Source organism: Struthio camelus, chromosome 26 (genome assembly GCF_040807025.1).
Source record: "Struthio camelus isolate bStrCam1 chromosome 26, bStrCam1.hap1, whole genome shotgun sequence".
Taxonomy (NCBI): Eukaryota; Metazoa; Chordata; class Aves; order Struthioniformes; family Struthionidae; genus Struthio; species Struthio camelus.
This window is the reverse complement of record NC_090967.1, coordinates 5,941,090-5,967,721: the sequence shown is the minus strand read 5'-3', so window position 1 is coordinate 5,967,721 and position 26,632 is coordinate 5,941,090. Positions and strand designations below refer to the sequence as shown.

General features: G+C 59.8%; 2 protein-coding genes and 1 long non-coding RNA gene across 15 annotated transcripts in view; 1 reads left to right on the top strand and 2 right to left on the bottom strand.

Moving 5' to 3' along the window:
- Positions 1 to 13,358, bottom strand: part of KLHL26 (kelch like family member 26) — a 23,041-nt gene extending 9,683 nt beyond the window's left edge. Inside the window, exons 1-3 of one of the 6 annotated variants that reach the window (XM_068919799.1) lie at positions 4,766 to 5,032; positions 4,167 to 4,461; positions 1,911 to 2,093 (exon numbers count right to left, since the gene is read on the bottom strand). In XM_068919799.1, the coding sequence (XP_068775900.1) occupies positions 1,911 to 2,093; positions 4,167 to 4,282 (299 nt within the window). In that variant the 5' untranslated portion in view covers positions 4,283 to 4,461; positions 4,766 to 5,032. Of the gene's footprint in view, positions 1 to 1,910; positions 2,094 to 4,166; positions 4,730 to 4,765; positions 5,033 to 12,382; positions 12,400 to 13,189 lie in introns of those variants that run through there. The other 5 variants (XM_068919801.1, XM_068919800.1, XM_009678507.2 and 2 more) reach the window with 5 other exon arrangements.
- On the top strand, positions 12,721 to 16,798 carry LOC138062327 (uncharacterized). 3 transcript variants are annotated; one of them, XR_011136381.1, is made up of 3 exons: positions 13,195 to 13,379; positions 15,422 to 15,646; positions 16,662 to 16,798. It is a non-coding gene; the product is annotated as an uncharacterized lncRNA (long non-coding RNA). The 3 variants fall into 3 exon arrangements; XR_011136380.1 differs by lacking the exons at positions 13,195 to 13,379; positions 16,662 to 16,798 and adding an exon at positions 12,721 to 12,807 and having other exon boundaries at positions 15,422 to 16,131; XR_011136379.1 differs by lacking the exon at positions 16,662 to 16,798 and having other exon boundaries at positions 13,242 to 13,379; positions 15,422 to 16,131.
- TMEM59L (transmembrane protein 59 like) lies at positions 16,720 to 26,632 on the bottom strand. 6 transcript variants are annotated; one of them, XM_068919806.1, is made up of 8 exons: positions 26,474 to 26,632; positions 23,839 to 23,944; positions 23,587 to 23,660; positions 22,338 to 22,487; positions 22,096 to 22,180; positions 21,833 to 21,947; positions 21,501 to 21,642; positions 16,720 to 18,254 (listed from the first exon to the last, which is right to left on the bottom strand). In XM_068919806.1, exons 1-8 carry the CDS (start codon positions 26,630 to 26,632, stop codon positions 18,129 to 18,131), a joined length of 957 nt encoding a protein of 318 aa, XP_068775907.1. In that variant the 3' UTR covers positions 16,720 to 18,128. The 6 variants fall into 6 exon arrangements, with proteins under 6 accessions (XP_068775907.1, XP_068775909.1, XP_068775904.1 ...); XM_068919808.1 differs by having other exon boundaries at positions 17,995 to 18,254; positions 21,501 to 21,618; XM_068919803.1 differs by lacking the exon at positions 16,720 to 18,254 and adding an exon at positions 20,210 to 20,592.

Below are 26,632 nucleotides of genomic sequence, written 5' to 3'. Positions count from 1 at the left end.
ACATTGACAGCTTCCAAATATGAAAGAGGACAAACTAAGTTCCCTTGGGAAGTACAACGCCATTAGAGCTGCTTCGGGAAGCTGCAGTGACTTCAAGGTGCGAGTTACTCAGAGAAAAGGCTGAAAAGACCCTCTTCTACATCAACATAGGAATAAAGGACTAGCTTGGGAATGCTGTCAGAACACAAGTTTCCTGTCCAAACCATGCTAAAAGAACTGCTGCAGTCCAGCATATACTGAAGAAAAGCTAAATGACCTAAATAAGGAAATATCTGCATATGAAATCAGCTTTCTGTAACCGAGTGACCAGGAATACTGTTTGCAGGAATTAATTGTCCAAACAGCAGATGAGAGCAGTCTGTTAAAATCCCCTTGCATATCCCATGTCACAGAACAGCATGCTGCTCTGATCCCTTGCCCCAGAGGATATGCAGACATATGTGGATTCATGCATTAGCTATAGAGCTGAATGTGCACAAGGAAAGAGAAGCATTATTGTTGCTATGATGAAGACAAATCATCAAATAGAATGCAATTCCTTTAAAAAGTGTTATGTTCTAAAATGCTGATTATATAAATGCCTCAATTTCACTCCCTCTCCCCTCCCCCTCCCACCCTCTGAATAAAAACAGAGTATTTTCAATAGCTAGATTATTCTGCCATTGTTCCCCAGGACAACCGTACTTAACACAACAGAAGTTATAACAAGAAACCTACTCAGCAATTATATTTCGACAGTGAAAACACACTAGCAGCGGCACTGCATTCAGCGTTTATGAATACAAATAGTGCTATTAGCATTTGGTGGAAGATCAGCTCCATCATTAATTGCATGCCTGTTAGAAAGAGTGATAAACCTTCCAATCTTATGTTACCAGGGGGAGTGAGAAGGGAGAAAGCTCCTTGAACAGCCTTGAAAATATATGTATGCATAAGATAAACATCACAGAGTAGCTGAAGAAACAGGAGAAGGAATCAAAGAGATATGCCTACACTGAAGTCCCTCGCTCTTGGTTACCCGCTCAGCAAACGAACGCGCTCAGGTCGTGGAGGAACCCACACATCGAGGGATTGTAAACTCCATTGAACAGACCTGCTCCACCCTTATGTGTCACGGCTTGAAGTCTAGAACCTCATCCAGCTTAAGTTCCCTGTTGTTTTCAACCTCCCCGATACCTGCTGCCCTCAGTATATCCATCACTTGAAATTGCTACGGGTACTGCCAGGAAAGATCCCTCCCTGCCTCAAGAGAGAAGTAACTGCAAGTCAAAGAGAATCCTTATTAAGAGTGTGAAAGACATGGGATGGATTAACAGTTGGACTCAACTTTTAGCATAAGACTGAATTCTGGCTCTGCAATTGGCTCATTCTGCATTAATTTGGCTAAGTAAATTCATCTCCATGCTCTACCGATGCAAGGTGGGACAATTCCTCCCCATCTCCCAAGGGTCTGGAGAACAGACACACACAGTGGGGCATGTGAACAATAAGCATTAAAGACAGACCAATGGTATTTGAAAATAACATTACTGTTATTTACAATGGGCACCATCTTTCAGTGTGATGGCTCATTTCGGAGCCCTCACTGCCACTTCTCAGTTAAAGTAGCTCCGGGGAAACGGCCTATTTCCTTCGGCGGGCAGAGCAGCTACTAAATGCTGCCTCGGTAGGTTCAAGACTTGGGACTCGAACATGGGACTTTGCCCAGCTGCTGTAGCAGAATAACCTCATTTGCACGCGGAAGGACAGGCTCTGGGCCTTTACATGCCTGCAGGTACGGGCACAAACTGTACCTCCAAAGGCTTTTTTTTGTGGTGCGGGCGAGAGGCTGTAGGGAGAGAAAGAAGGGGGAACAAAAACCAACAGCAAAGGTAAAAATGCCTGCTTCTGCTTCCCTATCAGATTCTCACCTGAAATAGTCACTGCAGGCAGCCAAGACAACTTTATGAACCTGAAACACTTCATTATTTATAGTGAGGATGACATCAAGCAGCTGAGCCTGAGCTCGGAGCGAGGCCAGTCCCTGCAGCAGAGTGGTGCTGTGGCCAGGAGCAGAGAACGTGCATTTCAGGGTGCTGTTCTTGTCAGCCATGCTAAAAACAGAACAAGAGAGACAAGCTGGTTTTAAATTAAAACAATATGCGGTATACCTACAAAGCATGCTGGGGAAGATGCTTTACCATGAAGCAATTTGAAAGCAAATTCCCAGCTCAATAGCTGCATGGGACATCGCAACATCAGTAGCTCAGTTGTATCCCCTTCTCCCAACACAAAAGAGACTTCCAAAATTTTAAATTATACTTTTGTGTTCTTGACAACCTGTCGCACTGCGGGACATGCGGGCTTCAGAGACCATCCAAGCATCAGCAAATGGGGCCAAAATCTCCAAAAAGTGTTGGTGTCCCCACGCTACGGCTACCCCAGAGTCCACTCTGACCTTGACTTCAACCACAAGACTGAATCACAGTTGCTTTTTCTTCTCATTCCCAATCCTAGCTGCAGCTGTTGGATATTCAGTACGGTCCAAGGACGGCCCTGCTAACCCTATTTGATCCTTTCCGTCTGCCATGACCCTCATGAGAAGAGCGAAAGCAAAATAGTGCATAGCACTGGCTGCTCTAAATAACATCAGCTGCTTGCACTGCACTGTAAACAGTCCCCTCCCAGGGTAAATATTTCCTTGGTTTCCTCAATGCCTCTCGCACGTGCTCTGCGGCACCGAGAGCATCATTCCTAGGCCCGCTCGGCGCTCGCCGGTGAGAGCTCTGCCTGGCCAGGGGAACATCAGCAATATTTCTGCGCAAGTGGTCGAGACTGCTGAATACCCTGTGCCCCTCCCAAAACAAGGGCAGTTACGCTGCAGACGTCCTGAGCGAGGTGAGCCCGGGCTAGCGTACCGCGCACGCCAAGCGGGGACGGGTTCCCTCCCACAGACCGACGCGTGAGATCTCAGAGATCCAGTCACACATTTCATCCAACTCTGAACTGTTTCCAAGATCAACATACTACTTTCTTCCGAGTCGTTCTGGGGGGGGGGGGGGGGGGGGGGGAAACCAAACACATATGCAGGAACCACTGTTCAGGGTGGGATTTTGGTTTTCGGAAGCAACCCGCTATTTAGTCTCTGAGTTTTTACGGAAGAGCAAGAGCGTGACACAGAAATCCCAAACGGATCACTCTGAACCTGGAAAGCTGCTCATCTAAAGCAGTCAGCGCAGCTTTTGCATGGAGATTAATTGCTCCCAAGTCTACATTAGGAGTGCAGCGAGTATCGTACTTAAGGGGTAGCCTTATTATTTGGGTGGATCATACTGCCAAAACCAACAAGAAGAGTCCAGAGGCCTCAGCGTGCCCGGGGCGGTGTAACCACACAGCACGCTAACAACAGTCCCGAAGAGTTCGCTGCCTAAACAAGGAAAAAAAGCCGCACACAATGGATAAAACAAGTAGGTAAGGTCAGAGAAGAGTCAGGGAGATGGGATAACAAATAAGGGGATGTAAACATTCCTTAAACAATAAGCAACAATGAACATGACTTGCTACTTGCCTAACTTATCGCATTGCAATTTCCTGCGAGCTTTATAGAAGAGGCAAGTTAGGGGAAATCTGTGATGCTCATCAGCCCGCGGAGAGGGCAGCCTCGCTGCGCGAGCAGCTCCCGAGCGCTCCGGGATCCTGCAGGATGCAGATATCAGACCTCCGTGCTCAAAACTTCTCAGGCTTGAGACTACCTCTCCAAATTCATACGAACTCCTATTTGGTATGACAATACAAGTCACTGTGCTTCCTACAGTGAGGATTTGGGATTCCTACCTTAAAGTCCAAACATGCTAAAGTCTTAGCTCAGAGAGTGAAGCCCAGCTCCAATATCCTTCTTATAATAAAAAGGATTACAAAAGGGATTAGCAAAGTCAGTTGCTGCCTAGACCCTACCGTTACTCCGAGAGCCAAGAAACATCTATCCGCTGCAGCTCTCCCCATGGCTGAAGAGGAAGGAGATTGAAGGGAGAGAGTGCATGAATATTCATCACGTCCAACTCATTTTACTCTGCTCTTTGGAACAATGGGTTTGATTCGCTGGAGTCTAACGAAGGAAACACCAAGCACAAGCAGGGAAACAATCTTGCCTCTGGACACAGCATCATTCCCCGAGCAAACCCGTTTACCTCACATTGGGCCGGCAAAACACACAACGACAGCTCCAGGGGCTCATCTGGGAGACGGCAGCTTCTTCGTTCACTCTAACTTCATTACACTCGATCTGCTGCAGGATTTGTCGCATGGGAATTTTCTTCAGTGTGTTATGCGTACCGGTTTTAAATATTCCTTTCCCCTATGCCAGCCTAGGCGCTTCCCTCCATGCCACCGCTCTCGCCACATCCCCACAAGTGACACAAGCCTCCCCGGGCGGGTGCCTTTTCAAACGACTCGCTTTACCCGGACCAACAAGCCTCATTTTCCCTTTTTAAAAGAAGAAAAAAAAAAAAATCTAGAAACAGACCCTCTAAATAATACCGAAAGTAAATTTAAAGTAGGTAGAGGACCAAATCATGGTGGGTTAGCTATTTCCACCCCAGCAAGGACTCGGTCCTTGGTCTATGTACAGGTATGGAACAAAGGGATCCGGCGATTGCACAGTCCTCCGGGGGAGAGGCAAAACAAAACAGAAGTTTAATACTAAGAGAAGCATTGAAGATGTCCAGTTTTGTTAAGCCTGGAGGGAAGAAAAAAAAAAAAAAAAGGAATTTTAAAAGACAACACAAACCACGCAAGCTGGAAGCCAGATGAACCGCTCAGAGAAACCAAATGAGAGACTTTAGAAAAACAAAAAGGGGGCAGCAGGAAGGGGAAGAAAGGTGAGAAAACAGCAACAGGCATTGCTGCGTTCGAGCAGGGCTGCCTGGAAAAGAGGGATCCGGGCTGGAAGGAGGTCCGGCGCGGGCGGGCTGCCTGCGCCCCGCGGGGCGCGCCGGCCTCGCTTCCCGCTCCTCGCGCCGCGATAGCGGCCGAGGCAGACGAGAGGCAGCCGTTGGATGTCAGAGGCGGGGGGAAAAAAAAAAAAAAAAGCACAAAAGGAAGCCTTGAACATTTGAAAGTGCCTTTGTGAGGCTGTCCCTATCTGCTTTGAGATCTGAATATAGCGCGTACTTGTTGCTTAACAATTTGTTACAGAAGAAACAGCCTTGCAGACAAACTTCGGAAGAGCTGCGTCGACTTCTCCGCAGTTCAGAGCGTGCCTCCGAGATAAAAGCTTCTCATCGCACAATACTGCCAAAGTGTTTATTCTGTGCCTTCCCCTTCTGGTGGGGGCAGGACCGGAGAGCTTCTCGAATTTTCCTTTTTTTTCTTTTTTTTCCCCCCTCCCCTCCTCTCCTTCCTTTGTCCTCCAAAAGGGAGGCAGCGCGCGAGCTCCTGGCCCTGCCGCGGAGCCTCTCGGCGGCTCCCGCAGCGGGGCCGGACGCCCCGCCGCCGCAGCGGGCGGCACCTCCCTTTGGAGACGCCAAAGGCACGGCCACGTCCAGCAGCGCCGCTGCGCAGCCATTCGCGAGTTAACTGCGCGGCGACTTGTTCACACCATCAGGGCCTTTAACGTGCCTACATTGGTATAAAGGTGACTTGACCAGAACAGAAATCCCACTTGCCACATGGAAACAGCGGGAGCAGTGAAAGGCACCTGTACGTCCATGCGGCTGCATCCATCGTAGGGAACTGGGATTCAGCACATACCTCGATTCAGAAGCGCTATCCGTTTTGGACAGCGGTCCCAAATAACGTCGCCGATAACCTGATTTTCCTAAAGTGACTGTGAGGGGACAAGTAACGGGCTAGAGGATTTGTCTCCAGGCAGCTGAGGGTCAAACTTCAAGAATCGGCTGAGGTGAGGCTCAGGGAACAGCCCGGAGGAGAGCTGCCACGGCGAGTCCCACGCGCACCGGAGGGACCTTGGCTTCCCCCGAGGTCTGCTCTCTGGACCGCCAGCCCCTGCCTCTGCCTCCTCTATTTTCCACAACACCGTGCGTAATCCAAGCTGCATTTCAAGCTAATGAATCATTTTTACCAAATCTTTACTGATGATTAAAAACATCAAAGCCGGAATTAAAGGCTTACCAAGCATAAGTTCATATCTCAGCGTGTTTGTAACTCCTGCCCAAGTACAAACGGAGAGAATTATGCCAGGCTAGATTGTAATATTGCAGCAATTGAATTAAGCAAGAGAAACCTTCTGCAACGCAAGTGCCTGACCTCTTGCTACTTTTCTTTTGTACCGCGGTCCTCCTTGGAAGGACAGATAGTCCTGTTGCTAGCAAGGCTCTCGGCATCCCAGTTGAGCATCCCCGTTAATATCCACCCACGTTTTCCCACTCTCTGGGCAGGTGGTGCTCGATAATTTTTCATACAGGAGAAACTCAAGGGGGTTGGCAGGATTTCTAAGCAGGGCAAGCTTCCAACAGGCAGCCTCAACGGTAAACACACACTCTAGAGGTAGGACCCTGCAGGGTATGGCTGGGGTACAAAAGAGGACAGAGGGAGAGAAGGAGCTCGCGTGTGTTCACATGCATAAAAGCACATAGTGCCACCGCTTTTCCCTGGATAAACAAAGGACTTCAGATTGCAAAACAGCCAGCAAGGCACCGTTTGAACACTCAAGCCTGCAGAAAAATTTTATGGCGAGGGCAGCAGAACTAACAGAAAGCTGAGGAGTAACTTTATTTAGAACATACAGGATGAATATTAAGGGCCTTCTCCGAGGATCTTTCAAAGGCGGCATTATAGATATTTTAATAATGGAAATCATTTAATGCCTTTGGTTTCACATGCCTAAGTAAAAACACATTCAGATTCTGATTTTTAAACTACAATTAAGACACTTAAAATCACAACAAAAGTCAAACTCCCTCAGATAAGTCACTGGTAGCCATGGTTACTGTAATATTTCAGATCCTTAAGCTTGATATCACATGCTCAAATGAGGAAGATGAGTTTTCAGCGCCTCACATTAGCAAATGGTATGTTAGGGCAAAAAGGCTAAACACATTACTGTAGAGTTTGCTGTTTCACAGACTCCCTTTTCGGTACTTTCGGACAACGCCTCTGCGGTCGTGCATCCCCCATCACGAGGCATTAATAGGGTTCTTCACTACAAAGGTGCAAGACTTGAAGTTTGGGTGCAAGGAAGAGTAATTGCTGCCAGGCAATGAGACTTAAAAATACCTGCCCTGTTAACCTACTTACGTTCCCAGCAGCAGGCGAGGCTGTCACTAGCACCCCATCAGCAACGACACTTACCATCGCTTCCCTGGCCAAATTAGAAGCCACAATAAGAGCTTAATGATCAGCAACTGATTAAATATTAACACATCGAACAGAGGAGATGTTTTCCAGAGAAGCACAATCATCCTTAGGAAAGATAAGGGAAGAAAATAATTTCATCAATTTCTTTGTTGCCTTTTCCACCTTCTTCTCTTAATTTCCGCTAAATTCTCTCCTCTGCCTCCACTTGTTTTCCTCTCCTGACACCCTCTCTTTCATCAGAAGCAATAAATATGAGTAAAAAGCCTGAGATTAATAATATTTTAGAAATGACTAGAAATTTGGAGTGCTCAAATAGAGAAATTATAAATGGCTCCGAGTTTTAGAAAGAGTAATACCTTCTGGAAAAAAAAAAAAAAAACCTTCTATAAAACGTCTGAAGTTGAATAGCGAAAAGTCAGACGCAGTTTTAAAAGTCTCGCCTTCCATCTTTTATACTTCAAGTCTCAAAACTTAAGAAAATTTAACATTTGGCAAAGGAAGAACAAGTAAGTAATATCCACTATGTTTAAAAAAAAACCCAACAACCTTTGTTTGCATTACAGGGACCCAATATGCTTGGTGCAAGGAGAAAGCCCCTACCATGGCAATAGGCAGGACAGGGGAGGAGGCAGGAGCTCGAGTACTTTGTGGTCCCCATCTGGCAGGCTGGGAATCGAGGCCTCGGAAGATGGACTGCCGCCTCGGTGACGGAGCTGGCACCCCAGTCTCTCCCACCCTCTCCAACTGCAGGATTGTCCCTGGCCGAGTCGGCCTTGGATTTAATGAAAGCAGCATTTAAAGATATATTCACAGAAACCAGGGGAAACTGTAATGTTTCAGTTTTAAGTGCTTTCTGAATCTGGTCCTGCTCATCTACTTCTTACTTGCTTACCTGCATCCTATTCATCCCAAGCTGGAACGAAGGGAATCCTTGTAACCCAAAGGTAAGGGAGCAAGTTAAAGCAAGATGAGTATTTTTGGCTATTTTCTTTAAATATTATTTTTTCTCCCCTGAGAAGTCCTAGATGCATTTCCAAATCCCCAGGGTTTTTGTTGTTGGTTTGTTTTTTCTCCCCCCCCCCCCCCTCCCCGAGCCGGACTCGCACACACACAAACATATTCTGCTCCCAGACTTCAATCGGGAGGTTGTTCTCAAGCCAAAGGAGGTGGGATTTTGGTTTCTGCTAACAGCGCTAATAAAACTGGATGTCTGTCAAAAGCTGGCTGGCCTGGTAAAATGGAGCACTGGAGCATGGAATGAAAAAGCGGCGGGTGAAATATCTGAACACATTAAACTCTGTGCCACCTCAGGGAGTTTCAACGTGCGGCACTGGTCAGTACATGCTGTACCCGGGACAAAGCGTGGAAAAAAAAAAAGGAACTGCTTTCTGCAAAATGCTTCTGTGGCAGAGCCAGATTCATCTTTATAGTGCTGCAGGGACAAATGGGAAAAGCCACTTGGTTGCAGAACGAAGACGACCAAAGTGGCCAGCAGAGCTCAAGTAAGGGCCCACGTTTACCGGTTGCGTTAGGGCCATGGAGAGGCACTAAGAGCTAGTGCTGAGAAGATGATTAACCATGGCCAGTCCTGTCTCTTCTCCCTACCCAGCTGCAGAGCTGCTGCAGCAGGGCTGCGCCTGGGCAGTGAGGCTCCTCGCGTGTGGAGACACTCCTGGGCACTCTTCATCCTGCTCCTAAATCTCTTCCTGCAGCAAAGCAGGGCAGGCACAGGCAATAAACACGAGCCGGCCCCAGCAACCTGCACCTGCAACCGGTATTTGCGCAGTGATGGAGGATGGGAAGACACTAAACCCCCCAACTTTATAGCCATTACATCCTCCTCAGCCCCAAACCTGATCTTGCTGAGACAGGAATGAACTGAACAAATATAAAAATCGTTCCAAGCATAGGAGTTATTCTGGCAGCCACATGCGGTATCGCAGCGACGAATAAATCAGCTGCTGTCTCTCGCTCCCGAGATCGGCCAGCTGCACAAGGAGCACCAGAAGGATGGCTGATTTTACATTTGTAAGACTTGCCTGTGCATCCATGGCATGCGGCTCTTTACACGTTCAATGCTGCTTGCTGACAGCGCTGCCTTAAACAATTCCATATTCCCCCACCATATGCACAAACTATTACTCCTGCCCTTACGGTCAAACCCTGCAAACTCAGCCTCTATGAGGAGCAAAGATAGAGCAGAGCCAAACCAAAAATGCACAGAACAGAAGCATCCTTCTCTAGCACCACCGCCGGGGTCATTGCTGCACCGAGAAGCCCCCGGGCGCGCTTTCGACTCCCACTCGCTGCCCAGCGCTGCCCGCCGCTGCACACCTCTGCGGCAGCGCCCGCGGCAGAGCCGCTCTGCAAAAGCCGAGAGGCACCTAGTGGTGCCGGCAAGCACAGCAGAGCCAGCAAGGCCACCCCAAAAGTGACGCTCCATCCAGCCTCAGTCACAGCTTCCAGCGACCGCCCTGCCCTTCGCGACCGTCCCCGCTTGGCATCTCGTCTCTGCGATGTATGGTCGGAGTAAGCTGAGCTACGGCACAGCTACGGCTTCGAAATCCGTCAAATCCTGCCTCGGCCTCCCCGCTTGTCCCAGGTCAGCGATGGCAAACTGGATACGGCGTGTTTTAGCTCTACAAGCAGCTCCTAACGTGGCAGAAAATCCTCCCCCCTGAAAGAAGCAAATCACTTTGTGACCTTCTCCAGCCCACATGGCGCACATCACACCACGCCACCACACCAGTCCCTTCACTCCAAGCCTTAGGGGAAAAAAAAAAAGAAAAAAAAACTTAGAAAAACTTCAAAATTAGACCGTGGAGTAGCTGGGGCAGCATTTGTCTTAGCCTTTTTCTGCAGCATCGATTGCAGCCTCTGGGCACAGAGTGCAACAGAAGTGACAGGACTACGCTCACATGCGGCATACATGCTGCAGCATGCAGCAACAGGGAGCAGAAATAGCCACGCTGCTGTGAACTCTCCTCATTTCTCTTTACCTCCACCCACCAGATTATTGTCTTTGACCAGCTAGAGATCTCAAGCAGAAGCATAATTAAATGCTAAAATAGCAGACGACGTCCAAGAAGCCCACCATTCCTTTAATGCAAACTAAATCAGATGTTATAGCACGTGCAAGCAGCTGCCCAAGCACTTGGCATCCTAACACCGGTTCCCGTTCAGTTCCACGATCAAATCCTCTTAACACCACTGCTGTTTGCAGCCCATTCCCCTCATTACCTAAATCCTCTGCGCTTACCTTCGGACAGACACATGCCCATCCTGGAGATCGTTATGATTTCAAGCTTCTTGGGCAGTCCAGCTCTCCACATCCAAGTCTCACCTTAACTGCATTACCCGAACAGAATAACCTAAGGCCACCGAAGTGCAGCAATAGCTTTTCTCGATAAAGGTCCCTGGCTTCTATGGAAGTTCAGCGTTTATCTTTTATATAAGCGAGAGACTGGAAAAGACTCCTTAGCCATCGTCCCATGATGCAAGCCTGTTCCTTACAAAGCTGTTAATGCTAAGCAACACTTGGAGGGTAAGACAAGAACCTTTAAGGACTCACTGAAGTTTACTTTTAGTCTAAATAAAACCTCCGGCTCAGAAGCCTTCCACTGTTGAATAAGAAAGCGGCAGTTATTTTTACAGTGATTCAATTAGAGCATAAACATTTACACCACGTCTACCAGATCTAACAACTAAAATCTGTTTTAAAATTGCCATGTGGCAGAATACAGAACAGAAAAACCATATAAAACGAAACTTTGAACAGTTTCGAAACAAAAGCATTGTCCGATTGAATCCTAAAGATCATAGTAACACAAAAGCAAGGCGGACTCGCGGCCCGTATCGTTGTCTTCCACTTGCTCTGTTTTACCCCATCCTCCTGCACATTTGCTCCCGTTCCCACCGCTTTCCTCAGAAGGAACCAGGTTAGGGGAGTTCAGGTCTGCTTTCTCTCAATGTGAACTAAGACATATGTTCTTGTAGATAAGGGAAACCTGCAGGGCTCCCTCATCCATCCATTCTGGTTTTGGCAGGTGGAACTGCTTTCCGTGAACAGGCCGGTGGCTAACAGTATTAGGAAGGGTTTTGAAAGGTGTTTACACAACCTGACTCTCTGCCTTTTTTCAAGGGACTATTCCAAGTTCTGGACAGACGCGACCCTCCTCGAGAGCTGGCCTGGTCACCCCAAGTAATCCCTGCCCGGAGGCCTCCACAGTAACAGCTCTCCAGCATCAGCAGAGGTTTATTCCGGGATCTTTGCGTCCCCCTGCTTCGTATGACCTTGCTTCACCAACGCTGCAGCGGAGTTCACACGTCCCACGTCTAAAACACACGCGGCTCGGAGAGCTGCGTCTTTCAGAGGCCGCCAACGGACTGCGCTGCGTTTTCTGCACTTACCCCTTCACGAATCTCAAAGCGTGCCTTCAGGACCAGCGCTGAGCACGCTATTGTGATCAGGGCTCGCTGCGGAGCACGAAGCCCCCCCTCCGCACGCTGCTGAGGGCTGCCAGTAAGGTGCGAAAACCCCTTGTAGGGCGTGAAATTCTACCCACCCGAAAACAACAACGGTTACTTCAAAACAGAAGATTTGGCCTCTTTTGGCTTTGAATTTATAAAACAAGAGATTTGTTTCTTACTGCGTGCTTTTAAAAGAGAACAAGAGGAACAGAGGCACCACAAGGCGCACGACTGTGTTAGCGGCACGCATGTATTTTTCCTGCGCAACTCCCAAGCAAGCTCCCATTTGCCTCATCTCATGCCCTGAAAGCACCCGTTTTTGCCCGAAACTTTTTGCCCGCGCTATCTTTTGCACGGTACGCGCCTTAGCGGCGGAAAGCGCAGGATCCACAGCCGTCAGGTTAATTTTCGTGCTTTCGGGAAGCCGGCGCATTTACGGGTATCCGACGCCAGCCACGCGGTAGCGACTCCAAGATGGAAATTCTGCCCGGGCTGTTGGAGGAGCAGCGCGCCACCAAAACGGCCCGCGCGCGCGCGTAACCTCTTGCCTTAGAGGGCAAACGCTCAGCAAGTGGAAAAAAACCAAAACCAAACCAAAAGTAAAGGCCTGGAGAAGCACCTGAGAGGAAACACCCTTAAAACTTCCCTCTCGCTCCATAGAGGCCGTCCAACGTCAGGACTCACCCCGCAGGCGTCCGCCAACGCATCCATCGTTTAGTAAACAGGCCAAACCAAAAGCCCCCAAATTTCAGCAGACTTTAATTTAAAATTAACGAAGCGAGTAAACGGGCCACGATACGGAGAGCTACGTCCCCGGAGCAGGGAACGGGCTGCGGCGTTCGGGACGGCGCGCCGCAGCTCCGGAGCGAACCGCTACCGTTTCCTCAGGCGGAGCGCCGCAAAAACCCCCGTGAAACTCCCCCAAAACCCCACCAACACCCGCGCGGAAGAAGCGTGGCCGCTCCTCTCGCAAGAGGGAGACCGAAAAAGAAAGGAGGCGCGGGGCAGAGGAAACCAACCGTCCCGAGGGAACGCGGCCGAGGAGTACGGATACGGGAGAGAGGCAGAATATACAGAAAGAGAGAAAAATAGAAAAGCTGGATTTCCGGCGGAGGGCGCTGGGCCCCGGGGGGGGGGCACCCGGCGTGTGTCAAAACAGGCCCAAAACACCGCAGAACCGGGTGCCCCCCCCCACTAGGAAGCGTCAGCACTGAAAATAAGGCGGGGGGGGGGGGGAATAAAAAATACCACATGTTTTGTGCCTGCTGGAAGGGAAAGGGAAGGAGGGAGGGAGGCACCGGGCCGGGCCCCACGGCCCGGCCGCCGGGGGCCCCGCTCCGCCCCGCCGGCTGCGGGCGCGGCCCCGCTGAGGGGCGGCCTCGCCGCCCACCCCGCGGCGCGGCGGGCCGGACCGGGCCCCGCTCACCTGCTGGGCCGCTCCGCGGCGAACTCGGCCCCGCCGGACTCCGCCATCTTCTGCCGCCGCCGCCGCCGCCGCCGGGCCCGGAGCTTGGGGAGGCGGCGGGAGCCGCCGCGTTAAAGGCGCAGCAGCGAGGCCCGCGGCTCCGCTCCGGCCGGGCCTGGCGCCGCCCCGGGGCTCCGGCTTTTGGGGGGGGGTCTGTCACGGCCCTGGGATGGCGGAGGGTTCCCCCGGGAGGGGGGGGCAGCTGTCACCAGCCCGGGGGGCCCAGGGGAGCTGTCACCATCTTGGGGGGCCTGGGGGGGTGTGGAGAGGGGGGGGAGCTTGTCAGTGCCGTGGGGTTCGGGGATCCCAGCGGGTCTGTCGCTGTCCTGGGGGGGCTGGGACGGGCCCAAGGGGCCTGTCACCACCGCCCCGGGGGACCCAAGGGAGCTGTCACCACCCCGGGGGACCCGTCACCACCCCGGGGGAGCCAAGGGAGCTGTCACCACCTCGGGGGACCCGTCACCGGCCCAAGGGGCTCAGGGGACCCGTCCCCACCTCGGGGGACCCAAGGGAGCTGTCACCACCTCGGGGGACCCGTCACCGGCCCGGGGGACTCAAGGGAGCTGTCACCACCCCGGGGGACCTGTCACCACCCCGGGGGACCCGTCACCGGCCCAAGGGGCTCAGGGGACCCGTCCCCACTTCGGGGGACCCAAGGGAGCTGTCACCACCTCGGGGGACCTGTCACCACCCTGGGGGACCCAAGGGAGCTGTCACCACCCCGGGGGAGCCAAGGGAGCTGTCACCACCCCAGGGGACCCGTCACCACCCTGGGGGACCCAAGCAACCTGTCACCACCCCGGGGGACCCATCACCAGCCCAGGGGGCCCAGGGGAGCTGTCACCACCCCGGGGGACCCATCAACACTCCAGGGGACTCAAGGGAGCTGTCACCACCTCGGGGGACCCGTCACCGGCCCAGGAGGCCCAGGGGACCCATCCCCACCTCGGAGGACCCAAGGGACCTGTCACCACCCCGGGGGACCCATCACCAGCCCGGGGGGCCCAGGGGAGCTGTCACCACCCCGGGGGACCCATCACCACCCTGGGGGACTCAAAGGAGCTGTCACCACCCCGGGGGACCCGTCACCGGCCCAGGAGGCCCAGGGGACCCGTCCCCACTTCGGGGGTCCCAAGGGGCCTGTCACTGCCCTGGGGGACCCAAGGGACCTGTCACCACCTTGGGGGACCCGTCACCGGCCCAAGGGGCTCAGGGGACCCATCCCCATCTTGGGGGGCCCAGGGGAGCTGTCACCACCCCAGGGAACCCATCACCACTCTGGGGGACTCAAGGGAGCTGTCACCACCTCGGGGGACCCGTCACCGCCCTGGGGGACTCAAGGGAGCTGTCACCACCTCAGGGGACCCATCTCCACCTCGGGGGACCCAAGGGACCCGTCACCGCCCCAGGGGACTCGTCACTGTCCTAGGGGGCCCAGGGGACCAGTCGCCACCTCAGGGGACTCAAGGGAGCTGTCACCACCTCGGGGGACCCGTCACCGGCCCAGGGGGCCCAGGGGACCAGTCACCACCCCGGGGGACCAAGGGGCCTGTCACCACCTCAGGGGACCTGTCACCACATAGGGGTCCCCTGGGGGGCCTGTCACTGTCCTGGGGGGGGGCTGTGATGGCCCCAAGGGACCTGTCACCACCCCGAAGGACCTGTCACTGCCCCAAGGAACTCGTCGCCACCCTGGGGGACCCAAGGGACCTGTCACTGCCCCAGGGGGCCCAGGGGACCTGTCACCACATAGGGGTCCCGTGGGGGCCTGTCACTCTCCTGGAGGAGCTGTCACGGCCCCAAGGGACCTGTCACCACCCCACAGGCCGGCCCGAGTTGGGGACAGTGTCCTCGTGACCGGCTCCGCCTGTCACCGTGTCCCTCTGGGCTGCCCCACAAGGAGGGCAGAGCCCCACGGTCCCCTCGCGGGGACACGGCCGGCTGGGCTGGGCTGGGGCACCGCCAGCACCCCGCGAGGAGCCCCCCCCGCATCCCGGCGTGCCCCCCGAAGCGCCCGCCAACGCCGTCTGGGGCTGCCCCTCCGACGTGCCCGGCAGCCGCTTGCACCATCTGCCAGCGGGGCAGGCCTGTCCCCCCCTCCTCTTCCTCCTGCACCGAATTATCCGACAGCGGCTGCTGGGCCTACAGGGTGGCCTGCGGCCCAGCGCTTAACGTTTTCACTTTGGTTTCCAGGTGTAATTCATTAAAGAGCGCGATGTTTTGGAGGACCCGCTGCGTGCACCCGCGGAGCCCAGCTTCCCCCCGCTCCTCCTCGAAGCCTGCTGCGACGGCAGCCGGCCGTCGCTCAACCGCAACCCGCATGTGCCAGCTTTCCCTGGAAGGAGCCAGTTGTGCAAGAGCAACAGTACCCTCCAGAGGGTGCCGTTTTGTTGTCGCAGATCGCAGCCGGCCGGTCAGGTTTGCTGGTTTTCCCTTCATCCCCTCCTTCCACGGCCGCATCCCGACACACATGGTCGGCGTCAGACTCGCTCGCCGCGCTTCACAAAGCTAGCGGCGTAGCTGAGGCAAGATGTTGCGGGTCCGTGTAATTTTTAAAGCCGTGACACATCTGGAGAGATCTGACAGGCTGGAGGGCATTGCAGTTGTCACTGGGAATCAGGAAATTCTTCATGGCGCTGCCTGTGCCAATGGCCACGGGTAAATTGCTTTGATTTCCCATGCCTCAGTTTCCACATCTGTATAAGGGAAATGGGGAGTTTGTGCATGAGAATAAACACGCTTGGAAAGCCGTGAAAACACTCTTTCAAGTTAGCCGGATGAAAACTTCATGTTCTGGACTTCGACGCTTCAAGGAGAGGAATCTGTTTCACAGGAAAAGCTGTATATTTTTCTTATTTAAACCTTCTAAATCTGCTGGAGCATTAAAAAATATCTGGCATTTCCACAGCACATTTCATTCCCAGCTCCAAACGCATTTTACAGACATTCATTAATTAAGCCTCATAAAACCTTTGGGAGAGAGGGAAGACGTACTTATTAATTTGTTATTTGTGTTACTGCGGCATACAGAGACCCCAGCCAAGACCTTGGGGCCCTGTTATTTTAGACGCTACCCGCACAGGACAGGAGATGTCAGGGCACCAAACGCGCCGCGGGGAGCCAGGGAGGCAAAGCGGCCGGCGCGGGAGAGGCCGTGGCGGGATGACAGTTAATTTCTTATCAGGAGGGCCCAAAGCAGCCCGTCCCCTGCGTTTCGTCCCGGGGCTCGGCTGGCGTTTCCCGTGGGCTCCTGCCCGTCTTTACAACCCCTCGTGCGCTGCTTTCCTCGGAGAGCGGCTCTGCTTCAGTTTTAGACTTTTCCCCTTTCTCCTGGGGCTGCTTTCTATAGCTTTAGCTTTGCAGCACACGCACCCCTCTTTACAAGGCTTAAAAGAAACACTTTTATTTATTTTATTTTTTTTTTTTTTTACAGCTCCATCCGCTATATGCAAAGCCATAAACCAGCCCCGCTGACGGCTCGTCCAGCCGGGCTGCCCGCTAGCTGCAGGCCTCGCGGCGGGGACTGCGCGGCGCTTTCCCGAGGAGCGAGCCGGCGCCGTGGATGGGAGCTATGAACATTACACCTCTGCTTCCCCTGCAGGAAAAACCAGGCTGTGCCGCGTGCTGTAAATGCCTTTCACGTGTTCCCCAGACCCCAGTTAAATTGAACCCCGCAAGGTCTCTCCAAGCATGAAAAGCGCATTTATAAGATGCTGGAAGGAAGATGTTTTCCATAACTACTCTGGTGACCAGGCGTGCTGACTTGTGTCATGCGGAGAACGAACCAAAGGGGAGTATTTCTTGTTATTTCATACCGCTGATGGGATTTTATCTCTCACAACAGATCCAGGAACTTTTTAGTTACTGTTATTGTTTTATTTTATGGGCCATTTGATATTTATTTTTATTTCTATTCATTATTTGTTGAGTGCACTTAGTCCCTTCCCCAAGGAGCTTGCCTTATATCTAAGGTGATTTTTATGGCCAGTGTTAGCACAGTATCTGAGCGACTCACACAACTTTAATAAATTTATCCCACACGCGCAGTATATCAAGGCAGCGCTGGTATTCCTACTGTGGAGCGCTGTGGTCTCCTCAGAACATCACGAGTTCAACTTGCTGGGTTCAAAAACGAGAATCAGCAAAATAACCCCCACACTATTTACGCTTGCCTCCTTTCTCATCTTCATTTTAAGCATCAGGCTGTATTTGAGTCTCGTTTTCACTTTTTTTTTCCTAAGAAACATAAGGTCTAGAAATGTACCTTTTTAGCACAAGCCAAGCTCTCACGCATCACATGACTCCACCAGCTGGGGCTTTAAAATTTGCATCCAACATCGTGAGACTAATGATAAAATCATGAGCTGGCAGCGCTGCCTTTCCCTCAGACCTCTTCGCTTTATCCTGCAACTGCTTAGAGACAGGAGCTCCCCACGAGCTGCAGCGTTACCAGCCCACGCGGTTCACGCGCTGGGCGGAGGAGCCGGCCTCCAGGACCTCCCGGGAGGCAGCGCGGTGCCTCCTCATTGCACAAAGACGCTCTGCGCGTCGCTGTGCCACGTGTGCATGCGTGCGTGTTCGCTGGCAGGCCTAGGTACTGCTGCGCCCTTGCAGGCAGCGGGGCCCGGTGCTGGGGCGCAAGCTCGAGGAGCGACCACGAGCGGGAAGCAGACAGCAGAGCCACGTGGGGGCTGGCTAGCGGGAAGGCTGCACACCACCTCTTCTGAAGCTCGGGCTCCTTCAACTCCCACGCGAGTCCAGGAAAGCTGACGCACTCGGCACCTCGCGGGAGCCGGCGCCGAAGCCAGCTGGAGGAGCCGCGCGCCAGCAAACCACCTCCGCGGGCGCTCCGTGGCGCGGGCGCGTCCTCCCCTTGAAACGGGCGCCATCGCTCCGATGCCTACGGAGAAGCAGGTGCTTGGGCGCGTCGCCGCATCGGCGCTCGGGCCGGCCGGTTCCCGTCCGCCCGGCCAAACCGCAGCCGTACGTTTGTGCTCTCACCGACCGGCTTGGCTGCGCTCCTCACCTGGCAGAAGAACACACGGCAGCGAAACGCAGCAAAAATAAATACAAAGGGAAGCGAAGCCCCTCGCGGTCCAACGAAGGAGGCCTGCCTTCCAAAAAGTAATGAAGCCCAGGGAATGGAAAATGCGTGTCACTTGGCGGCGGGCTGCGTGCGCGGAGGCGCTCCGCTCCGCGCCGGCTGCAGCGAGGGTGCTTCGCCTCCCCGCGGCATCGCCGCCGCGCAGCAGCTGCACCCGCTCCGGCCAGCGGCACCGCGCTCAACTCTGACATTTGAATACGGAAAATAATTTGGCTTCGTTAACCCCCGCTTTCCTCCCCCCCCCCGGCCCCCCCGCAGCCCCGAGCGGTCCCTCGAGCCCGGCTGGAATGTGCGTGGTAGGGACAGAACCAATCCCATTAGCACCAGCAGATTGGTTTTCATTTGGGTTTGCTGCTGTTGAATCACCCGCGGCTCCGCGGCGCGCGTAGGTCGGCGGCCGGGGAGGGGAAAGCCGCTCGGGCGTCGCGCCTGCGCGCCGAGCCGCGCTGCGTGCGCGGAGCCGGCGGCAGCCCCCGCGGCCGGCCTGTGCGGTGGGAGGGCATCGCCGCCGGCTTTGCTGCTGCCGGTGCCCCGCGCGGCCCCAAGGAGCGTTTGCGAGCGCCGCGGGCCCAGCTCCTCCGGGCAAGCGCAGCCCGGAGCCCCGGGCTCTTTTTCACTCCGTCTCCCAGAGCCGTGCTGCGACAGCGCCAAAACCTGCGGCTTTGCAGCAGCTGAGCGGAGCCGGGCGCTTTGCTCGGCTGCGGCCTCGAGGGCAGGCGGGCGACTGCCCCGGGCCCCCCGGGACCCTGCAGAGCTTCGCTGTCAACCCGAAGAATCGATGAGGGATGACGGCAACGGGGGCGGCCCGGAGGCGCGAGAGGGTCCGTGCCCAGCTCGGACGCAGGGTTTGCCGGCCGCTCGGCCCCCGTCTCGCGCCCGCCCGCCCCGGGCTCCGGCCGGCACCTCCTCGTCACCAGCACCTCGTTCCCCGGCAAAGCAAACAGCTGGGGCCGGCACGACCAGCCCCGGCTCCTCGGGGGCCCCGCGACGCCGCTGGCTCCGAGGCCGGGACCCCGCTGAGCTACTGAAGTGCTAAAGAAGAGGCTCCGGGCCGTTGCGCGAGTTTGATGTCATGCTTGGCACGAGGCGAGCTCGACTGCAGCGCCGAGGCGGGCGCTTCGCCAGCACAAACACACGCCGCGGGGGGAAAGGTGTGCGTGCGTGCACCCAGCGGCCTCGAGCCCGGCGCGTCCCGCCACGGGCCCGCGGCTGCCGGCGCCAACGTGGTTAAGCAGAAAGGGCCCCTGCCGCGCGGAGCCGGGTGCGCGCAGAGGGTTGCACGCACGCGCACGTGATTGCACGCACACGCCTGCACGCCTGCAATCCTCCGCCGCGACGGCGGCTCGGCCGCCTCCTCCTCCTCCTCGCGGCTCCCCACCGGGCTGGCCTTCGGCGCCCGCGCAGCTGCCGGAGAGCAGCATCGCTTTGTTTCTTTGCAGAACGGCCCAAAACGGGGATCTGGGTCTCTTTAGTCAGCTTCCTGCGGCTTGCAAAGACGGGACGGCGAGCCGGGCTCCCCTCCCGGCCCCGCGCGCCCAAGAAAGCCGCGCACGCTGCCGGGACTGGTACGAGCCTTTATTCCTCCTCCTCCTCCTCCTCCTCCTGCCGCGCCGCCCGCGCTCCCGGGGCTGGCTTCGCTCTTTTTACCCAAAACAGCAGCGTTCTGCCCCGACGCGGGACGGACGCACGTGGCTCCACGGCCGCCCTCGTCCCCGCTCCGTCCCGCGGCGCCGCGACCCCCGGAGACCCCCCCCCCAACCTCCGCGGCCGGGAGGCCGACGCCACCGAGCTTTATACCGAGCTGAGCTGCCGAAAAAGCGATGACGAAAAGAAGGACCCCCCCCCCAACCCCGGCATGCCATCCCCCCCCCCGCACCCGCACCGCCTCCCCCCGTCCCCGATCCCCGATACGTTGCACGTGTGACAGTGACAAGGAGCAGCGCGGGACGGCCGCAGCCCCCGGCGGTGGCGGGGACCAGGGCAGGGGCGGCGGTGCAAATCAAACCCCACGACGAGGCGCGGAGTGAAGCGATGGAGAGCGGCGGCGGAGCGGGGACCGGCCGCGGGAACCGGTGCGGACCCCCGGACCGACCTCCGGGGCAGCGGCCCCGGGGAGCCGGGGACGAGCTGCCGCCGGCTGCGACGGTCCCAGCCGCGGGCAGAGATGCCGAGCCCAGGCTGGAGCGCTCCCGGCCTTTCCCACCTCCTGCCGGAGCTCGGCCGCATCCCAGGAGCCGCCTCGTCCCCGGCTCGGTCCATCCTGCCGTGCAAACCCTCGGCGTCGGGCTTGCGCGCGGGCAACCCCCAAAGGCGTCACCCGGCCGCGGGTGCCCGACCGCCAGGGCAGGGGGACAGGGGCCGCCCGGGGGAGGCCGAGCCAAGCGGCGTGCGGAGCAGGGAGGGGGACGCAGGCGTCCCCGAGCCCCTCCGCAGCCCCCGCAAGGGGCTGGCTGCGTCCCGGCGCCCAGCGGGAGCCGCTGCTCTCTCCGCCTGCCGACGCCAAATCCATTCGCCGCGTTTCGGCTGCCCGAGGCGAACGGCTCCGGCCGGCGCAAAGCAGTTCCCGGGGCCGGAGCCGGCGCGGAGGCTCAGGCCGAGGTGGGAGGCCGCGGACGTGCCGAGCCGAAGCCCCGAGAGCTGCGGCTCCGTCCCCCGCCGCAGCCGGCGCTGCACCGGTGCCCGGGGGGCTGCGGAGGAGCCGGCCGGGCTCTCCCCGCTCCGGCAGCTCCGCGCTCCGCTCCCGGCACCCTCCCGGCGAGCGGCCGTCCGCGGGGCCGAGGGGCCGGCAGGGCTCCGGCGCGGGTGGGGGACGATGCCGCGGGGCCGGGGCCGCGTTACAGCGCGCTCTGGGCCAGCTCGACCTTGAGCGGCAGCGGCCCCGCGGCGTCGGCGCCGGGCGCGGGGCGCAGGAGGGGCGGCAGGGCGAGGACGCCGGGGCCCTCCGGGTGCTCCCTGTCCCCGTCGGTGCTCAGCGGCTGGAAGAGAAGGCGGAGGGGACCGTGCGGCGCCGGCCAGGAGGGCTGGCACGGCACGGGGGACGCCGGCTCGGCGGGCCAGGGCGCGGGGACACCAGGCGGCCGCGACAGCGCGTTTTGGGGAGAGCCGGCGTTTCGGGGAGCCCGGCGGGACCCCCCCACCCCACCCCGCCGCCGCGGCTCGGCCCCGTACCTGGCTCTTGACGTGCTGCTCGGGGGCCGTCACCAAACTGGCGCAGCTCAGCCACAGCATCACCACGACGGAGAGGAAGAGGCAGGCGGCCAGGATCCAGCGAGGAAGGCCCGAGCGCCTGCAACCCGCCGCCGCCCCCCGCCAAAGGAAGAGGACGGGGTTGACGGCCGGGCAGGGGCCCCGGGGCTGGGGGGAGCTCCAAGGCTTTGCAGGAAACCCACCCCGGCGGACGGTCGCTCCTGCACGCCCGGCAGCTGCAGCCCAGCCCGCAGCCCCCCCATCCCTGGGCCGGGGACCCCCCACCCCGGGGACCCCCCCCCCACTGCACCTACTTGGAAATGCAGCCGAGGAAGTCGTGCTCCGGCGGCGGGGGCTCCGCGCGCCCCACCGGCGCTTTGCCCCCCGCCGGCTCCTGCGCGGGGGGCTCCTGCCCCGGCTCCCGGGGCCCTGGCGGGCAGAGAGGTGGCGCTGAGCCCCGGCGCCGCTGCCCTCGCCGCCCGCGGGCTGGGGCTCCGCCGGACGCCTGCACCCGTCCCCCCGGCTCGGAGGAGAGGCGGGAGGGACTCGGAGCCCCGGCACGGCGGCTCCCGCGCACCTGCACGCGGACCGGGCCCCGGCCACGTCCGCTCCATCCGGGCTGCCGGCGCCTCCGGCACGGCGTCCTCCAGCTCCGGCTGGGACTGGCGCGCCGGCGGGACGAAGCAGAGAGGAGGAGGAGGAGAGGCGGTTAGCCAGGGCGCCCCGGCCCCCCAAGCCGCGGCCGGGCGCGAGGCGGGATGCTCCGCGCCGGCGCCAGCCCCTGGAGCGGCAGCTCGGCCCCGGCGCTGCCGGCCCTACCTGGAACACCACCACTTTGCCGTCGTCCGCCTGCAGGTAGAAGGTCCAGGTGGAGGAGATGAAGCTCTGGGCAGAGCTGACGATGTCGGTGCAGAAGGTGGAGACCAAGTCGAACACGGAGAAGGACGGCGGCGGCTTCAGCTCCCGGCTCTGCAAAGCAGCGGAGGCGCCCGCTCGCCGGCGTCCCCTCGCCCCGGCCCCCCCGGAGCGGCGAGCGGGCCGGCTCGCGCTCACCCGCCGCCCGGGGATGCTCCGGCCCCCAGGGCGCTGGGGGACCGCGCGGTCCCCGCCGGCAGCACCGGCCCGCGGCTCAGCTTGCGCCCGGGCTCCGAGCAAGAGGAGCGAAGCAGCCGAGATGCCGAGGGCGTTTCTCCGCTGGCAGCGTCCCCGTGCCCCGGATTCTTGGCCGTCTCGGCGGTTTGTTATTTTTAAAGCATCCCTGCTGGAATCCGCTTGGCTGCTGCCTGCCACTGGCTCCGAACATTTTCCGACAGCCCCTTGCACGGTCAAACCAGCAAACAGGAAATAAATAGGTCAGATTCTGTATCTAATTATTATGCTAAATCTGCTTTGCCTGCTTCTCTGGGAACCCGAAGCGAAGGCGCCCGGGGAGGACGAAGGGGGCACGTTCGGGCCCGCTGCCCCGGGGAGCGCGGCGGGGCCGGGAGCCGCCGGCGGGCGTCCGCCTCCGCTCGCCCTGGCCGACGCTCACCGCTGCCCTTGCAGCGGGGCTGCGGGACGGGCTCAGCGAGCGGCCGGGAGGACGGGGCAGACTCTGCCTTGGGAAGCGTTTGTAAAGGGGCACGTCATGCTTTCCCCCTTGCTTTTAACAGCACGAAATCTTTGGTTGCGCAAAGCCAAAAGGCTCCACCTTGGGCCAAAGTCTAATTTAATTAACTGGGCGAAAGCTGAATTAATTACACGTGGGCGGAAAAGCGTTGCTAATAGCCGGGAAGGAGAACAGATCAAAACTGGGGGAATCTGGACGTCAAAACCTTTTATCTCGGGAATGCACAGTACTCGCCCCGCCTGTCCCGAAGCCCCGGCAGGCCCGCGCGAGCCCCGCTAATCCGCCTTCCATGCTTTGAACGAAACGCCGCGACAGGGCCTGCAGCGGGCTGTCATCGCCCCAGGCAGCCCCGGGGTCCACCGCCCTCCGGGAAACGAGAGGCCGCGTTATGGGGCGCCCCCGGGACGCGGCGCGGGCGCCCGCGGAGGGGGGCTCGCGCGGCCCCGCCGAGCGCATCACCTGGGGCAGCTGCTCGCGGCAGCCCGTCGCGCAGCCCGACTGCTCCTCGGCGCCGCCGTAGGCTTCGGCGCAGGCTGCGGGGCGAGAGGGCGGGCGAGGGTGAGGGCGGTGGGGGTGACCCCCCCCCCACCACCACCCCGGCCCGCCTCCGCCCCCCGCCGGGTGTCTCCGCGGGGCCCGGCGAGCGGCGGCGGTCAGCGGAGGAGCCCCTTCTGGCCAGCGTTTGGGGCTGCTCGGCCGCCGGCTCTTTACCTGCTTCGCACTCGGCTCTGGTTGCGTTCAGCTCGGCGCTCGCGTCCACGAAGTGACAGATGGAGAACAGCCGGCAGCCCCGGTAACAGGCGTTGAGAACAGCGTCCTGCCGCGAGGAGGAGGAGGAGGAGGAGGAGGAGAGCGAAGCGCTGGCACGAAGCGCAGCCCGGGGGCTGCACCCGGACCCCGGCCGCAGCCCACCCCGCGCCCAGCTGGGTGGTGCTGAACCGGCCAGGGCTGGGAGCGGGCTCTGGCGCAGCTGCACGGACAACGTGGGACGGCGCGGTGCATGCGTGCACGGCCGGGTGTGCACGCACGGCCGGGTGTGCATGGGGGTGCATGCCTGGGGGGTGCATGCACGGGGGGAGGATGCACAGGGGGAGGATTCATGGGGTGTGTGCATGCATCAGGGGGGTACACGGGGGGGATGCATGGGGTGTGTGCATGCACCGGGGGGGTACACGGGGGGGATGCATGGGGTGTGTGCATGCACCGGGGGGGGGGTGCATGGGGGGGATGCATGGGGTGTGTGCATGCACCGGGGGGGGGGTGCATGGGGGGGGATGCATGGGGTGTGTGCATGCACCGGGGGGGTGCATGGGGGGGATGCATGGGGTGTGTGCATGCCCTGGGGGGTGCATGCACTGGGGGAAGGATGCATGGGGTGTGTGCATGCACTGGGGGGGTTGCACCCGTGCCCGCAGACCCAGGGGCAGCGCATTCACCGGGGAGGGAGCACGTGGGCACGGGCGGGAGCCTCGCGGGCATGGACCACGGGCGCCGGAGAAGAGCTCCCTACCCCGCCGCGGGCTGCAGGAGCCCAGCGAAGGGTGGCCACCGGCACGGGGGCTCCGGCTGGTCCGCGGGTGCCGCTTCCCGGCCCCGAGCCCCCAGCCCCGACGCACGGAGCGCGGCCGGCCCAGCGGAAACGCGCTCGGCCCCGCCACGCTCTCCCCTTCGGCAGGATGGAGACCCATCAGTTCACGCCGCGGCCAGGCCGCCTCCGCCTGTGTCCCCCGGGGGGTGCTGGGGCTCAGCCGGGCAGCGGGTGCCCGCTGCATCCCCGGGCAGGGGCTCGGGGGACACCCCAAAACCAGGACGGGTGCCACCACCGGGGACACCCCGGACCCAAAGCAGATGAGACCACTGGGGACAGTGGAGATGCACCGAACTGCAGGCAGGTGCCACCACTGGGGACAACCCAAACCCAAAGCGGGTGGGAGCCCCGTGGCTCACCAGGGCACCCCGAAGCGGGGGGCAGCTGCTGCTGCCGGGGCCTGGTGGAGCCCGGACCCCCCCTTCCCGGGGGCAGATGAGGTTATGCGGGCAGGGGCAATACCCGTGCAGGCCGCCCCGGTGCACCCGGCATCCCTCACGGTGCCTCAACCCCCCTTCCCGCAGCGGCGGTGGCTTGGGGTGGGCTGGTGCCCCCGGTGCCCCCGGTGCCCATGCCGCCCCGGTGCTCATGGTGCTCCTGGTGCTGGCGGTGCTCCCGGTGCCCCCCAATGCTGGAGGTGCCCCCCATGCTCGCAGCGGCCCCGGTGCTTGCGGTGCTCGCGGTGCCTGCAGTGCTGGGGCTGCCCCCCGTGCTCCCGGTTCCCCCCGTTCCCTCAGTGCCCCCCGGTGCCGGTGGTGCTGGGGGTGCCCCCCGTGACCCCGGTGCTGCAGGTGCCCCAGGTGTCCCCCGGTGCCGGCGGTGCTGGAGGTGCCCCCTGGTGCCGGCGGTGCTGGGGGTGCCCCCCATGACCCCAGTGCTGGAGGTGCCCCAGGTGTCCCCCGGTGCCGGCGGTGCTGGAGGTGCCCCCTGTTCCCCCGGTGCCCCCCGTTCCCCCGGTGCCCCCCGGTGCCCCCCGTGCCCCCAGTGCCCCCGGTGCTGGAGGTGCCCCCCGGTGCCGGCGGTGCTGGGGGTGCCCCCCATGACCCCAGTGCTGGAGGTGCCCCAGGTGCCCCCCGGTGCCCCCGGTGCTGGAGGTGCCCCCCGTGCCCCCGGTGCCCCCCGGTGCCCCTGGTGCTGGAGGTGCCCCCCGGTGCCGGCGGTGCTGGAGGTGCCCCCGGTGCCCCCCCCGTTCCCCCGGTGCCCCCGGTGCTGGAGGTGCCCCGGGTGCTGGAGGTGCCCCCCGGTGCCCCCCGGTGCCGGCGGTGCTGGAGGTGCCCCCGGTGCCCCCCCCGTTCCCCCGGTGCCCCCCGGTGCCCCCCGTGCCCCCAGTGCCCCCGGTGCTGGAGGTGCCCCCCGGTGCCGGCGGTGCTGGGGGTGCCCCCCATGACCCCAGTGCTGGAGGTGCCCCAGGTGCCCCCCGGTGCCCCCGGTGCTGGAGGTGCCCCCCGTGCCCCCGGTGCCCCCCGGTGCCCCTGGTGCTGGAGGTGCCCCCCGGTGCCGGCGGTGCTGGAGGTGCCCCCGGTGCCCCCCCCGTTCCCCCCGTGCCCCCGGTGCCCCCCGGTGCCCCTGGTGCTGGAGGTGCCCCCCGGTGCCCCCCGGTGCCGGCGGTGCTGGAGGTGCCCCCGGTGCCCCCCCCGTTCCCCCGGTGCCCCCGGTGCTGGAGGTGCCCCCGGTGCCCCCGGTGCCCCCGGTGCCGGCGGTGCTGGAGGTGCCCCCGGTGCCCCCCCCGTCCCCCCGGTGCCCCCGGTGCGCACTCACCGCGGCGGCCCGGTGCGGCAGGCGGCGGCCGCACTGCGCGTGGCAGGCGGCGGTGTCGCCCAGCTGCGGCGCGAAGGGGTCGGCGGCGGCGGCGGCGGCGGCGGCCAGGGCCAGGCCGAGGCCGAGGGCGAGCAGGGCCCGGGGGCGGCGGGCCGCCAT